This window comes from Syngnathoides biaculeatus, chromosome 3 (genome assembly GCF_019802595.1).
Source record: "Syngnathoides biaculeatus isolate LvHL_M chromosome 3, ASM1980259v1, whole genome shotgun sequence".
Taxonomy (NCBI): Eukaryota; Metazoa; Chordata; class Actinopteri; order Syngnathiformes; family Syngnathidae; genus Syngnathoides; species Syngnathoides biaculeatus.
In genome coordinates, this window is record NC_084642.1 from 37,368,727 (window position 1) to 37,384,598 (window position 15,872).

A 15,872-nucleotide genomic window follows, 5' to 3' on the forward strand; every position below is an offset into this window, starting at 1 on the left:
CTTTACCAGTCTAATCAGCATCTGGATTTAATTTGAGCCCTTACAAGTTTACTATGTAGATAAAATGTAAAAAAGGAACAAACAAATAATGGCAGAATTTCAGCAAATTCCATTTGTAAAATAATAGGAAAATACAGTTCAGTCATTGTTCACTGTCACTTGTGAAAGGTAATCCAATGAGATTTGTTTTAATTTTCACTGCAAAACGGTTACAGTACTACATTACCAAGCAGAAACTGAAAGAGGGCATTACCAACTGCTTCTCCACCCGCAACATGGCGGCATTGTTGACGAATATTGGAGCTGTTTGGAGTGTAGCTATGTATAGATATAGCTATGTTTGATGAGGAGAAATAGAAGAAGAACGCCGGAAGTTGCTTTCTGTATTGTCTTTGCTCTCTGGACGCTTGTCGCTAAGGTAATATCATCTATCGCTTTTATTACTTTTTTTTAAACGTTGCCTGTGTCCATTCTGTATTTCTGTTACTATGTTGGAATTTTTTTTTTTACGTAGATACTATTTAACTTCAGTCAACGCATCCTGGTGCGCGCCATTTCGTTTCTAATCATACCTTTAAGGTGAAAGTACACTCTTAAAGTTTCTATTGAGACTCTAAGAAATTAGATTAAGTTTAGTGGCATTGAGTAGTATTAACACTTTTTAAGCAATAAAAAATGCGTAAATGTTAAGAGGTTTGTGATGGTGTAATGTAAACAGCAATCCTTTTTAGCCTTTAGCTTCATAGCCTCGTTTTGTACCCGTCATCCTGGGGTGGAAGTGGGGGATTGTTGATTTCCCATCTTCTATGCGTTTGCGTCATTATTTTTGGTTGTGTCCTTTGTATTTTGTTGTTGTTGCGTTTGTCATTCGTTTTTTTTTTAAATCTATAAACAATTGACATATACTGTATGTCATTTTAGCCACTTGATTAGATTCGCATCAGAGTACAATTTGAGATGTGTTCCATTTTTTTTCTTAACTTGTTGCTCCTTAGAACTTTCAGAAAAGTTGTAATGAGCCATATTTTCATGATATGAAATAAACATCCAACTCCATTAATTATAGTTCACTAAAACAAAGATTTATATTGTCACATTTGCCCTACTTACCAAAGTGTATTGATGCTACACCAGAAATAATGATTCCGTATTATGTGATAGGTTTCACGTTATAATGTGAAGAAGTTGGTCTTGTGGAGGAGTTGTCAACTCTTGCAATTGTGATCACTCACATCGTCCTAGGTGGAGTGAGGGACACAGGCAGATTATTGGCCTGTGTCATATCTACAGTTACATGTAATAGTTGTAATAGTTACATGTAGTTACTGTCATATTTAAGACACAAAAAGGACTCGGCCAGTGTTCTCGATCAGAAGAAATTGCTTTGCAAATTTTGGAAGCTAAATTTATAATGTTTTAATGCAATATCTTACTATATTGGCACCCAAAGCTTGCCATTTTACATTGTGTAATGTTGGTAACATGAATCTTATGTTCTAACAGTGAAACCTATCACGTTCGTGAATCTTTTATTTTTATTCTTTTTTTTGTTTTCTGTGGTTCGCAGCAATACGATTCTGTAAATAGAAAACAAAACGTATGCCCATTAATCGTCTTCCTGTGATGTTACACACTTGACACCATGTGTGGCAACCATGTTTGAGCTTGAGTATCATTTGTTCCATTTCCATATTGACTGTTTAATTAGAATCTTTGAATAGTAGTACCGCGAACTTACTAAAATCCTAGACTAATTAAAATGCTGTCATTAATCAATACAAATACAGTAAGAGAAATCGAACATAACTTTAGCTATTACTGTAAATGCTTTGAGCAACAGGACAAAAAAATATAACAGCCCTCTGCCTGGCTGATTCTATGATTTGGAACTTTGTGTCATATGTAGTGAGTACTATGTAAAATGAAATATCTTGATGGGATGGGGCTGGACTCGAAAGTCACTGTGATGTGAAAGTCCTGTTTTTTAACAACAGGATATGGATGCAAATTGCGTTGGCTTTTTATGAAGTACCAATGTCAGAAAATGTGTCATTAAGCTGGTGTTCAGGTTTTTGGCCATACTGTCTATAGCAGTTGGGCCTATTTAAAGAATACCTCCCTTACACAGTTTCTCCACCCATGACTTGGCAGCTGCCTGGGCGCAGAGCATTCATTTTGTTACGCAAGTGAGTGACGGACTACAGAGAACCGCTCTTATGTCAAAGTCTAAGTATGTCTAAGCTAAGCAGACCTGCCACGTTATTGGATGCTCAGATCGCCACACATCATTGCATCGCCTCCCAGCCAGAGAGGACATCAGGGCAAAGTGGATCAATTTTATTTACAATGGAAACGTCCCGACTTCTGTCAGCAAAAATCTTGTCTTCTGTGCCAACCACTTCGCATCTGACTGCTTTCGTAACCTCGGTCAGAATAAAGCCGCATTGGCCATGAGACTATATGTTAAAGATGGATCGATTCCAACTGTACGTGGCAAAGATACAGAAGGAACTGTAAGTATTTACAGATTTTTTTTTCTTTTACACTTGATACCACACAAAATAATGGGCCAATGGCACGATATATATCATCAACAATCATCAGTGTCCTTGGATAATATCACTGTAAATTGAGAAAATTTGTTAAATGGTCGTCAACCAGCAAGGCTGTCATACCACGTCCTTAAGCAGTTTATCTGTGGTCAACGTTACAGTAAGTTGTTGCTGTACTGAAAGAAAATGTTTTCCATCCTGTAATTTGGTCAAAGGGAGCAATTTGCAATGCATATGTGACTATTTGAGCTTCTTGCATGACAGGCTTCACCTGAACAAAGAGTTTCCTATAAAATTATCTGCAGTAATGCAGTCACTAATGCCTAGGCACCTCTTTGTATGCTAGTTAGCTGCAGTAAGATGTGCAAGTAGTAACTGGTTAATAGAGAGGTATGGACTGTAGAATTTGCTTCACAAAGATCTTAATCAAATTAAAGTTGTGTTAATGGCATGAAAGCATCCAATGTAGTGTTGCCAAAGCAAAGGACCTTATTATGTATATACAGTATAGCTGCTTGATACACCAAAAAGCAAAACAAAATCTTCTGTGTGTTTGAGTGGGACAGATTGGTATGGAAAACAGATGCATAGTCACTGTTGTCCTTGGTTTGTAGGCAACCAAGTCTGCACTGGCAGCTGTGGTACATCATGTGGCTTGCCAGACGGAACCTCCTGTCACACGCAGAGTTGGCACACAACTTTCCATGCAAACTCTTCATCGCAACTTCGAAAGTTCAGGTTTGTTGATTTAAAGTCTGTGTGCTGCAACTGTTTTGTGTATGTATTCAAGGTGGCCTCCCTTTATTTTAACAAACAGTTCTGATGCTGGATTATAGGCTTTCTCACAAACCGCCCCAAACTATCAGAATCGGCCCTCACCTGTCTTTCTCCATCACTCTCAGTAACAGCTCCCCTCAGAGCTGTGTGTTGAGACTTCTTCTGTACTATCTGTACACCTCTGATTGTACACCCATCAGACCCCTCCAATCATACATAGTTTGCAAATGACAACTGTGGTGAGGCTCATCTTAGGGGTGTTGAGCCTGCCTGAGGTTCAAAATCTGTTCATGTGGTGCCCTGCAAACAACCAAATTAAAAAAAACAAACAAACAAACAAATAATTTATACAGGTTCCGAAAAGCCTCCCCAGAAAATTTTTGCTTCTAGATATGAAAGAAATTTCAGATACGAAAGGGAAAAAATGGCACTGGATTCAACCGAACGTAAACATCCTGCACTGTATCTTGGCTTGAAAGCAGAGCGATAGAGCGTCTCTCCCGTTGGCCACAGCTGGAGCCTTTTCCTGGCATCACATTGGCTAGAAGGGATGTCAATCTTTAGTCATGACATACATCCTGTCCCTTGGTATGTGTGGCGCAATAGAGCAGCTCCGCCTTTGGCCAGCACGTAGCATTTTCCTAGCATTACATCCCTCCATTGGCTCGGAGCGATGTAATTTTTTTTTTTTTCTTTGAGGGGGAACATCAATCTTTACCTGTGACGCACTTCCTTTACATTCGTCACAGAGTCCATTGTTATCCGCTCGCGCGCACTCGTACTGTACAACGTCTTTGCGGATTTAGTCATCTTTTTTCACCATGGGCCCCAAGATATTGATGGCTAGTGTCATCATTCTGCTGCCACGTGGCCTCATGTTGCTACTGCTCGACTTGAGAGGTTCGAAGTGGAGGTTGAACCTGAAATAGAGGAAATTGTTTTGCCGGGAAAGGCTAAGGAGGACATCGACGAGTTGGTTCACCACAAGGATTTTTCCATGGAGAAGCTAAAGGCTGGAGGTGATGTGACACGAAAATGCAGGAACAGTCTGGGGCTTAGAGGAGGCGGCCACTATTCCATCAACCAGAATAAAAGACGTGTTGACGAAATTCCGTGACATTTTCCGAATTTATTCATAAGAATCATCTTGAAATTGTGTTAACTAATCGGGGTATTGCTCACTTCGATGACGTTTGATTTGCACATTTCTGCATGATTATTAAAAGCCAAAGGCCTTGGATTGGTACTTAACGAAACATTGAAAGTTAATCTTAGTTTGGTTTGAATTCACAGTTTATGGAATTTATTAATTTTAGTGGAATTAAATTGTGTACATGCCTCCGCCTCTGAAGACGCCACGATGCCTTTTTGCTCGCCACACACTCAATGCCGAAGGTATATGAACATGATTTTTTTTATTCTTTATATTATGTTAAGAATGCTTATTTTTGGTGGTGGGGGTTTTTGGGAGGCTTGGAACAGATTAGGCTATTTACATGTAAAATGCGTTTCTACTGATGAAAGTTTGAAGTTACGAAATTACTTTCGGAATGGATTAATTTCGTAAGTAGAGCTGTGGTACTCTATCAAATCATGAAACTATATTGTTGCTCGCAGATACTTACTTCTGTCCTGATTCTAACCTCCACTACTCTTTCCCATAACTTCATTGTGTGGCTCATCAACTTTATTCCTCTATAATTCCCACAGCTCTGAACATCACCTTTGTTCTTAAAAATGGGGATTAGCACACAAAAACTCCACAGCCACCTCTCCAAATTGCTTCTACACCTCCACTGGTATTTCATCAGGACCAACTGTCTTTCCATTTTTTATTCTGTTCAGTGCCTTTCTCACTTCCCCCTTACTAATCATTGCCACTTCCTCTTCAACTCTACCGTCTCTCCCATGCTCTTCATTCATTATCTTCTCGAAGTACTCTTTCCATCTACTTACCTCACTACTGGCACCAATGCTTACTTTCATAACCGGTTTTAACTGAACAGCTGTAGCAAAAAAACGATTAACCGGTTTTAAAACCGGTACCATAGTGGTGTTTACATAATTCACCCGCGGGACCTCGAGTTGGGGTGCGGGGTTCCGCACGGACTGTTTTTGTTGTTGCTCTTCTGGAGTGACGAGTTCACAGCGTTCCCCCCGTTATGCGAGTAGTGTTTCGATGTCTACCAATAAAACAAGTTTTGTTCCTCTGTCCGACACTCCTCCTCCGACTCCTTTTCTCGGCGCTACACCATCGATAGTTAATTTACTCCGCGGTAATGGGGTAGTTTGTATACAATATTGACAAACGAGCTTGTTGAATATGGCTTTCAACAATGCACTCGGTATACTTTCATGCCCTTTCTGAAAGTATACCGAGTGTTTCCTCGATGCCATGTTTGTTTCTTTGATTTAACTGAATGTTCTTTTGAGTCCAACTTTACTCTAACAGTGAAACTTGAAAAAAGTGGAAATTATGTTGAAAAAATAGCGCAATGTGGAGTACCGGAACCGGAAGAAATGATTGGGAATTTTAACCGATTTCGAAAGTCCGATTACGGTTTCGGTTTTGAAAACCGGTTATTTCTAACCGGTTGCGATCCCTAATGCGCACCTACAGTTGTCCAGCCAGAAGTCAGCGTTTATGAACGTAGTTCAATACACGAAGACGGACTCGTTAAAGGCAGAGATCGTGTGGACTTTAAAAGTGATGTGCAGCCATTTCAGTTTCAAATCTTGTGAAAATAATTCGCAAGTGTTTGCAGTCACGTTCCCAGACAGTGACATTGCTAAAAACTACCACTCTGGGGAAAGGAAGACTTTGTACCTGGCTACGTTTGGCATCGCTGCCCACTTTTCATCTCTTCTGCCTCAAAGCCAAAAAAGACAGAATTGAGACTGACATATCTACGCTTATTGTGAAGGCTGACAGACTGTGTGAGGAGGCAGGAGAAAAGGTTAATCTGAGGTTTATCACCGAGGCCAATGCAGTCAGAGGCAGAGCAAAGGACAAGAGAGCCACTTTGGCACCTCTGCAGCAACAAATAGAGGAGGCACTGGGTAGGCTCAAGAAGCTAGAGTAGGGGTGCTGAGACAGACATCAGTAGAAGACATTTGTGTATATAGTTGCAATTGTAGTTAGAATCTGTTTTTCTGTATACTGTTATGTGAAGACGTTGACAATGGTCATATCAATGAGAACTACCACAAGGGGCGACAGGTGATCACTGTCACAGGTACTGAGATACTGGAACATTTGATGAACCAAGAACGGTTGATGGCACCATTGTGTGAGTCTTTTCCTTACTCTTGATTTCCCACGATGGCCCTAATTTTTTCTGTGTCGGCCCTAAATTTTTTCTGTGTCGGCCCTAAATTTTTTCTGTGTCAGCCCTAAATTTTTCATGTCAGCCCCTGAGAATGCCCCTAAAAAGCCCTTAAATTTTTTGGGGTCAGACTGAGTATGAACCCTGAAGTAGTATTCCAGTCTTCTGGGAGATCTTGCTGACCATCTCGAGCCTGTCTCACCTCTTTCCGGAAGCCCACACAACATTCTTTTTCTCAACTTCCACCACCTGATTCTCTGCTCTACCTTTGTCTTCTTAGTCCTCCTACCCACTACCAGAATCATCCTACACACCACCATCCTATGCTGTCGAGCTACACTCTCCCCCACCACAATTTTACAGTCGGTAATCTTCAGATTACACCGTCTGCACAAAATATAATCCACCTGCATGCTTCTACCTCTTCTACCTTGTGTTAGTTCATTTATTGTGTTAGTCTTGGTAGCTCCAGTAACCTTTTGAAATAAACTGACATTGCTCCACAATGATGATTCATAAAAAAAAGTTGACTCATTGAAGGTTCTCATTATCTCAGATCATATATTTCACTTTTTTTTTTTTGTGGGTTGGAGTTTGATCACTAATGCACAAGGGGTTTAAACTATTTTCTCATCCACTTGTTCACAAAGAGGTAAACCTCACCCCATCTTTCCTTGTGAATGACTGCGCAATACAGGGAAGCTCTTTTTATACCCAATAATGGCATCAACCTGTTCCTAATTGGTCTGTTCACCTGTGGGATGTTTCAAACAATTTTTTGATGACCATTCCTCAACATTCTCACTTTTTGCCACCTGTCAAAGGTTTTTGGGAATGTGTTGCAGCCATAAAATTCCAACTTCATGATTATTTGCTAATAACAGTTTATCAGTTTGAACATTAAACATCTTGTTTTTGTCGTGTATTCCATTAATAAGTACAATGTGATTTAATAATAGAGTTCTGTTTTTATGTTTAACACTATCAAAACTTCATTTGAATTGGGGTTGTACTTGCTCTTTCTTTTTTCTAATCAGAGCAATGAAGTAGGTGGAAGCAAAAACATGGCAAAAGAGGAGTCTTGCTGTCTTCGAAAAAGCGTGGGGTGACGCTGCAAAGTATTGTCACAGATAGTCACCCTGAGATTGAGAAATTCCTCGGGGAGGCAAAGATTGCACATTACTATGACATTTGGCACATGGAAAGTGGTATTTATTGTCCTTACATCTCAGTCGGAAAATAATTCTGGCTGTAATGTCTCTGGTCTCTTATTCATATCCAGTGTTTTATTTGAGTCATTATTAGTGTCCTAAAAGCAAATTTCTTGCTCTACATCTATGAGCATGACTGAAACAATTTGTTTTCTAAGGACTCTTGAAGAAGCTGAGGAAGATTGCATAGAGAAAAGAATGGAAAAACTGAGCAGGTGGCTTTGCACCTTAAAGAATTACCTCTACTTGACAGCAGCCTTTTCTCCATTTGTGCCAGAAAGAATGACAAAGTGGACCTCAATACTTAATCACGTACAAGACATCCACGCCGACAAGGATCGGTGTTTGCATCCAGAACACGTCTCTACGGACGACAGTAAATTATTAAAAGCAGGTACAGTTGTATTCAAAATACAGCAGAGGCTCGACACTGAGCCCCTTCCAGATGTCCAAGAGTCTCACTTTATCTCTAAGGGAGAGCCTGTACACCTTGTCATTTCGACCGCTTGTATCCAGTATTTTTTTCATTCGGCCAGAACCCACACCTTGTGACCATAGGTGAAAGTTGGATACGTAGATCAACTGGTAAAGAGAGCTTCGCCTTTCAACTTAGCGCCCTCTTTACCACAACGGACCGATATAAAGTCTGCATCACTGCAGACGCTGCATTGATCCGGCCGTCAATGTCCCGCTCCGTTCTTCCCCCACTTGTGAACAAGACCCCAAGATACTTGAACTCCTCCACTTGGAGCTGGATCTCATCCCCGACCCGGAAAGGGCACGCCACCTTTTTCCGACTGAGAACCATGGTTTTAGATTTGGAGGTGCCGATTCTTATCCCAGCTGCTTCACATTGCTGCAAACAGCTCCAGTGAGCATTAGAGATCACAGCTTGATGGAGCCAATAGAACCACATAATCTGCAAAGAGCAGAGGTTTACTGCTGAATCTACCAAACTGGACCCCCTCTACACCTTGGCTGCACCTAGAAATTCTGTCCGTAAAAGTTATGAACAAAATCGGTGACAAAGGGCAGCCATGGCGGAGTCCAACTCCCACCGGAAACGAGTCCAACTTACTGCTGGCAATGCAGACCAAACTCTGACAACAGTCGCACAGGAACCGAACACCACGTATCGGGGGGTTCAGTATCACATAATCCCAAAGAACCCCCCACAGGACTTCCCGAGGGACATGGTCGAACGCCTCCTCCAAGTCCACAAAATATATGTAGACTGGTTGGGCGAACTCCCAGGCACTCTTCAAAGATCCTCCCAAAGGTCTCGAGCTGATCCTCCCGAATCTGAGATTGGACTTCCCGATGCACCCCCTCCTCTCCAGCACTGCTGAATAGACCCTATCAGGGAGGCTGAGGAGTGTGTTCCCCCTGTAGTTGGAACACATCCTCCAATCCACCACTGTCTGCCAATCCAGAGGCACTGTCCCCGATATCCACGTGATGTTCCTGAGGCGTGTCAACCAGAACAGTCCCACATCATCCAGAGCCTTGAGGAACTTCAGGTGAATCTCATCCTCCCCCGGGGCTCTACCACCGAGGAGTTTTTTTTTTTTTTTTAACCACCTCTGTGACCTCAACCACAGAGATAGAAGAGTCCGCCACAGAGAACCCAGATTCTGCTTCCTCATGGGAAGGCATGTTGGTGGAATTGACTAGATCTTCAAAGTATTCTCCCCACCGACTCACAACGTCCAGAGTTGAGGTCAGCAGTGCCTCATCCTCATTATACATAGTGTTGATGGTGCAAAGCTTCCCCCTCCCTCGATGTTGGACCAGAATTTTCTCAAAGCCACCTTGAAGTCCTTCTCCATGGCCTCACTGAACTCCATTCACTCACGGGTTTTTGCTTCAGCGACCACCAAAGTCGCATTCTCCTTGGACAGCTGGTACTTATCAGCTGCTTCGGGAGTTTTACAGGCCAGAAATGCCCAATAGGACTCCTTCAGGATGACGGCATCCCTCACTGTTGTTGTTCACCAACGTGTTCGTTGGTTGGCGCCATGACAGGCGCCGATCACCTTACGGCCACAGCTCCGTTTGGCTGCCTCAGCAATGGAGGCACGGAACATCGTCCACTCTGACTCAATGTCCCCCACCACCCTTGGAACATGAGCAAAGTTCTTTCGGCGATGGGAGTTGAAATTCCTTCTGACAGGGGAATCTGCCAGCGGTTCCCAGCAGACCCTCACAATATGTTTTGGCCTGCCACGTTGGACCGGCATCTTCCCCACCCTCGGTGCCCACTCACCACCAGGTGGTGATCAGTTGACAGCTCTGGCCCTCTCTTCACCCAAGTTTCCAAGACATACTGCTGCAAGTCCGATGACACAACCACGAAGTCGATCATCGAACTGTGACCTACTGCGTCCTGGTGCCAAGTGCACATGTGGGCACCCTATTGCCTGAACATGGTGTCCGTATGGACAATCCGTGATGAGCACAGAAGTGCAATAACACAACACCGTTCGGGTGGGTGGGGTTCTTCTTCCCCAACACACCCTTCCATTCCTTACGTGGGCATAGAAATTCCCCAGCAGAAAAAGGGTGGGTACTCTGAACTGCTGTTTGGTGGATAGGCACAAACAACACTTAGGACCCAACCCCCCACGCCATGGTGGAGGGAGGCTACCCTTTCATCCACCGGGGGAACCCCAATGTACAGGCGCCGAGCCAGGTGGTATACTCACACCTACTCCGTGCCTTTCACCGCAGGAAACTCCAAAGTTGGACAGAGTCGAACTCCTCTCGAGGACTGGTACCAGAGCCCAAGCGGTGTGTAGAGGAGGAGTCCAACTATATCTAGTCGGAACCTCTCTCCCTCACCCACGAGCTTGGGCTCTTTCCCTGCCAGAGAGGTGACATTCCATGTCCCTAGAACTACTTTCTCTAGACGGGGATCGTATTGCCAAGGTTCCCCCCTTTGGCTCTTGCCCAGCTCACATTGCACAGGACCCCTATGGCCACTCTCACAGATGGTGACCCCATGGGAAGGGGGACCCATGTTATCCTTGACATGGGTGTAGGCCCAGCTACCCACTCACCTTCGAGCCTCACATCCATCCAGGCCTTGCTCCGGAGGGGTCCCCTGTGACCCGCGTCCAGGCAAGGAAAACCTGAATCCATTAGTTATACTCATTTTAGGAGTTTATGGGATTAAAAACCAAGATAGCCGATATAAATGAAATGGATGTCCCCAAATCTGTAATTGAGATGGCCACGTTCAATATATCAATGGTATGCAGTTCATCTTACTTCCACAGCATACTTGGAATAAAAAAATTCGGAATTGGGGAAAATTAACTTAATCGCTTTAAAAAGGAAAGCTTAACCACAGAGATTGCAGAAAACAGAAGACTGATTTGAAAGGTGCAAACAACAGCAATGTCTTATTGTGCAGTGTTCCCATCACATTAACCTAGAAACTGTTAAAAGGACAATGAAACAAACAATGAAATTTGCATATGAAAATTGATTGTTTTCTTTTCCCTGCGTCTCTCGAAACGTATTTGGTCACTGAAAATAGTTCTTAATTTTTTTTCTTTCTTCCAGGAACACCGGTCTTCCATAGATTAGAGAAAGTGTTGACCAATGAAAAAGTTCTGAAAGAGGTGCAAAAGCTGAGTCCTCACTACTGGACATCATCCCTGGAGGCTTTTCACAATATCATTTTGTGTTTTGCACCCAAGAATGTTTTCTTTCCTTTTATAGGAATGTTATGCAGGTAAGCTAATTTTTTAAATAAACTATGTTCAAATTATTTTAAATCGGCAGTGTATATGTGCTGCACATGTGTAACCCAAGAAAATTGAATTCAGCAAAGGAACTTTGAGGGTCAGATAGTGGTGGACTTTGCAAAAAGGATGGAATTGGCAGTGGCGAACACTTATTTCCAGAAGAGACAGGAACAGGTGACCCTACAAGAGCGGCGGTAGAAGCACGCAGGTGGATTATATTTTGTGCAGATGATGTAATCTGAAGGAGGTTACTGATTGTCAGGTAGTGGGGGGGTTGTAGCTTGATAGCATAGGATGGTGGTGTGTAGAGTGACTGGTAGCGGGTAGGAAGATTAAGAAGGCAAAGGTAGAGCAGAGAATCAGGTGGTGGAAGTTGAGAAAGGAAGAATGTTGTGTGGCCTTTCAGAAAGAGCTGAGACAGACTCCAGATGGACAGGATGAGCTCGCGAAAGACTGGAATACTACCGCCAAGGTACTCTGAGAGGCAGGCAGGAGAGTACTTTGGGTGCCTCCTGGTAGGAAAGGGGAGAAGGAGACTTGGTGGTGAAACCCCAAAACACGGGAAGTCATCCATGGAAAGAGATTAGGGAAGTAGGATATGGAGAGGACTGAGGAAAGACTGAAGGAATACATTTAGTTGTGACGTAGGGCAAACATAGAGGTGGCTAAGGCTGAACAAGAGGCAAATGATGACATGTACACCGGGTTGGATACGAAAGAACGAGAAAAGGATCTCTACAGGTTGGTCAGACAGGGATAGAGATAGGAAGGATGTGCAGCAAGTAAAGATGATTAAGAATAGCGATGGAAATGTGTTGACTGGTGCCAGTGGTGTGGTCAGTAGATGGAAAGAGTACTTTGAAAAGTTAATCTTTTTTTTCTTTCGGCTTGTCCCGTAAGGGGTCGCCACAGCGTGACATCTTTTTCCATGTAAGCCTATCTTGTGCATCCTCCTCTCTAACACCCGCTGTCCTGATGTCCTCCCTCACAACATCCATCAACCTTTTCTTTGGTCTTCCTCTCGCACTTTTGCCTGGCAGCTCCATCCTCAGCACCCTGCTACCAACATACTCACTCTTTTGCTTCTGAACATGTCCAAACCATCGAAGTCTGCTCTCACTAACCTTGCCTCCAAAACATCCAACAGTGCCTAACTTCCCCCTTACAAATCATTGCCACTTCCTGGTCATTCCCGTTCGCCTCTTCTACTCTACCTTCTCTCCTGTTATCTTCATTCATTAATTTCTCAAAGTTTATAAAACAGTGGTGAGGCTGGCCATAATGTACGGATGAGAGACGGTGGCACTGAAGAAACAACACGAAGCAGAACTGGAGGTAGCAGAAATGAAGATGTGGAGGTTCTCACTCGGAGTGAACAGGTTTGATAGGATTAGAAGGGAGGTCATTAGAGGGACAGCCGAAGTTGAATGTTTTGGAGACAAGGTTAGAGAGAGCAGACTTACATGGTTTGGCCATGTTCACTGGCGAGAGAGTGAGTATATTGGTAGAAGAGTGCTGAGGATGGAGCTGCCAAGCAAAAAAGCGAGAGGAAGACCACAGAAAAGGTTGATGGATGTTGTGAGAGAGGACATCGGGTGTTAGAGAGGAAGATTCACAAGATAGGCTGAGATGGAATAAGATGACACACTGTGGCGACCCTTAACGGGACAAGCTGAAAGGAAAATAAGAAGACGACCATACAAAAATATATATTAATATATTCTTTATCCCTCATCCATTTTCTGAGCTGCTTATCCTAACAAGGGTCGCAGGAGTCCTGTCCCAGCTGTCATCGGGCAGGAGGCGGTGTGCACCCTGAACTGGTTGCATAAAATCACACTTAGGGGCAATTTACAGTATTCAATTCATGCATGTTTTTGGGATGTGGGAGGAAACTCGAGTGCCCAGAGAAAATCCACGCAGGCGTGGGGAGAGCATTCAAGATCCACATGGATGGGGCAGGGATTTGAACCCCAGTCCTCAGAACTGTGAGGCCAGCACTCTAACTTGTTGCGCCAATTATAAAAATTCACTATTCAGTCAGCTGCTTTTCTCATAAATTGGAGCTAGGGAAACCCCCAAATTCACCAAAATGTAATGTTACGCAATAATGTTCTTTTTATACAGAAATTGTTTAGGAATTGGCCATCTGGAATTTTTTTGGGTTGTTAAATAAATCTGAGTTTAACTTGAATTGAACATTTGAAGTTAACTTTTTCAACATTGTTCAAATTTGAGATCCAATGTACATAGTTTTAGGATATTTTCTATATATATATGTGTTTCTGTATACTATGTATCGACATTGCATATGTATTGTGTGTATGTGTTTGCAAATATAATACGCACATGCACATACAATTTTCATTGTCCAAGGATTTTTTATTTTTTTGGTCTTCCCAAGACTCTACCTGGCGGCATTGCACTTCAATGAAAATGCACCTTCAAGCAACATCAGCTCCCAGGGAAGGTGAATGCACAACTGAACTAAGTAAATCACAACAAACCTTGTATTTAGTGTTAAAGAAAAAATGTTCCAACAGCCATTATACAAGTGAAAAAAAAAAAACCAAACTGTTGTCGTGGAAAATCTGCAGAGCAGTTTTGACAACACCACAGGGTTAGTGAACAGTAAAAAATATATTTATCTTTTCTGTTTTTCAGACTATTTCGATGAACTGTTCGGCCTAATTTTTTATAGTGTTGCCAAATCCTGGAACATACTTGGATGAGGTCCTCAAGATTACTGCTTCACAAGACCTATCCTCTCAGTTTGATCAACTTGATCCACAGGAAGTAACCTAAGTCTTGTATTTCAACAACGGAAAGGTCTGAATTCCCACATAATGTCCGTGGGCATCAGGGAATTCCATTTGTCTGCAGAAGAACGCAGGGAGGAATTACCACCTTCATCCTCCAACCAAACACCAACCTGCAAATATCCTATTTGCAAAACCTGTAACAACTCAACAAAAACGATAAACCCAATTTAAAAAAAAAAAAAAAAAAAAAAAAAAAGCTTTGCAGAGTGATAATGTGAAGTCTTTCTCACAATATTTGATGATAGTTTTGTGTGCTTTTAGACTGTTTTTGTATAGAGAATTGTATATGTGACTAAGTGACTATCTTTGAAGCTGAACAGTATTTCTGAATTCATTATGCCCAGTAGTTTTCAGTGTGGAGCTATTCAAGGGAAAGGCATATGGAATGTTCGTTTTGGTGTGCAAAAGATTCTACAAATGTTCACACTGATAATGTTTTTTTAAATCCAGTACACTGTATTTGTTTTGTACAGTTTGTTTAATTTCTACATAGAAGACATTTGCATTTGTTTTAAAACTGTTTCAATCAGTGTTTCAGGCACTGTTTTTGAAACTTGTGTAGAATATATTTTAAATCTTTGCCCCTATATTTAAGCACTGTCTTTGTTCGAACTGCATCATTTTATGTGCTTGCAATAATATTAAAGATACTTTTTAATTACTAAACCACCTACTACCTTTTTACATGAACACTTGAGTCTAATATTAAGCATTTCAAACATGGTTAAAAACTGAAATGAAAATCTTTAATAGCTGTAAGAAAGTTATTTGAATCCTACCCCTTCACCATTAAACAAGATAAATTATCCATTAAGTGCAATTTATAATACATTAATATACATGCTATATATAATATATGCATCATTCCCACACACAAAATATCAATCAACCTGTACCACAATCACACCATACATTTTTACATAGGCCTCCATTGTTTTTTCCCTGATACACCAATGCACATACATGTACCTCTCCCCATCCCCAAGAATGCATATTTTTATACATTCAAATAAACGATGGCAAGACGCTATTACTGAACTGTTTTTGTACTATTCCTGAACCATTGGTACTGTATTTTAATGTTGGTGTTTAATGTATTTTTTAGGTGCTATTTGGTGTCTAAAATTGAGAACTACTGCGCTATACTACTTATCCATTTTCCTCCGTTTATCCAAGGTTGTGCCTTGGGGGCACTGGCCTCAGCAGGGACGCGAGACTTTCCTTTCCACAACCACTTCCTCCAGGTCTTCAGATGGGTCCCCAGGCCAGCTATGTGTCATACCCTAGCCACCTCATCTGGCTTCTTTCAATGCAGAGGAACAGAAGCGCTACTTTGAGCTACGCTCATTGAGAGCTTCACCTTTCGCCTTAGCTCCTTCTTAACCACAACAGATCAATACAAAGTTTGCATTTCTGCAGACACTGCACCAAT

At 42.1% G+C, this 15,872-nt stretch overlaps 2 protein-coding genes across 2 annotated transcripts in view; both read left to right on the forward strand.

The window, feature by feature from the left end:
• The first annotated feature begins 279 nt into the window (after positions 1-279).
• Positions 280-15,872, forward strand: part of tipin (timeless interacting protein) — a 34,243-nt gene continuing 18,650 nt past the window's right edge. Inside the window, exon 1 of the mRNA XM_061815698.1 lies at positions 280-418. Within this exon, the coding sequence (XP_061671682.1) occupies positions 344-418 (75 nt within the window). The 5' untranslated portion in view covers positions 280-343. The remainder of the gene's footprint in view (positions 419-15,872) is intronic.
• Positions 425-15,106, forward strand: LOC133498617 (uncharacterized). Its single transcript, XM_061815700.1, has 8 exons — positions 425-579; positions 2,129-2,186; positions 2,275-2,513; positions 3,167-3,290; positions 11,434-11,605; positions 14,023-14,088; positions 14,162-14,238; positions 14,320-15,106. The coding sequence occupies exons 3-8, from the start codon at positions 2,451-2,453 to the stop codon at positions 14,421-14,423; spliced, it is 606 nt and encodes a 201-aa protein (XP_061671684.1). The 5' UTR covers positions 425-579; positions 2,129-2,186; positions 2,275-2,450; the 3' UTR covers positions 14,424-15,106.

Bases quoted from the DNA above. Each gene is read 5' to 3' on its own strand.
- LOC133498617 (XM_061815700.1), top strand. From the start codon at position 2,451: ATGAGACTATATGTTAAAGATGGATCGATTCCAACTGTACGTGGCAAA. The intron at 11,606-14,022 runs GTAAGCTAATTT...GGTCTTCCCAAG, and splicing joins TTTATAGGAATGTTATGCAG to ACTCTACCTGGCGGCATTGC. The intron at 14,239-14,319 runs GTTAGTGAACAG...AATTTTTTATAG, and splicing joins AGTTTTGACAACACCACAGG to TGTTGCCAAATCCTGGAACA.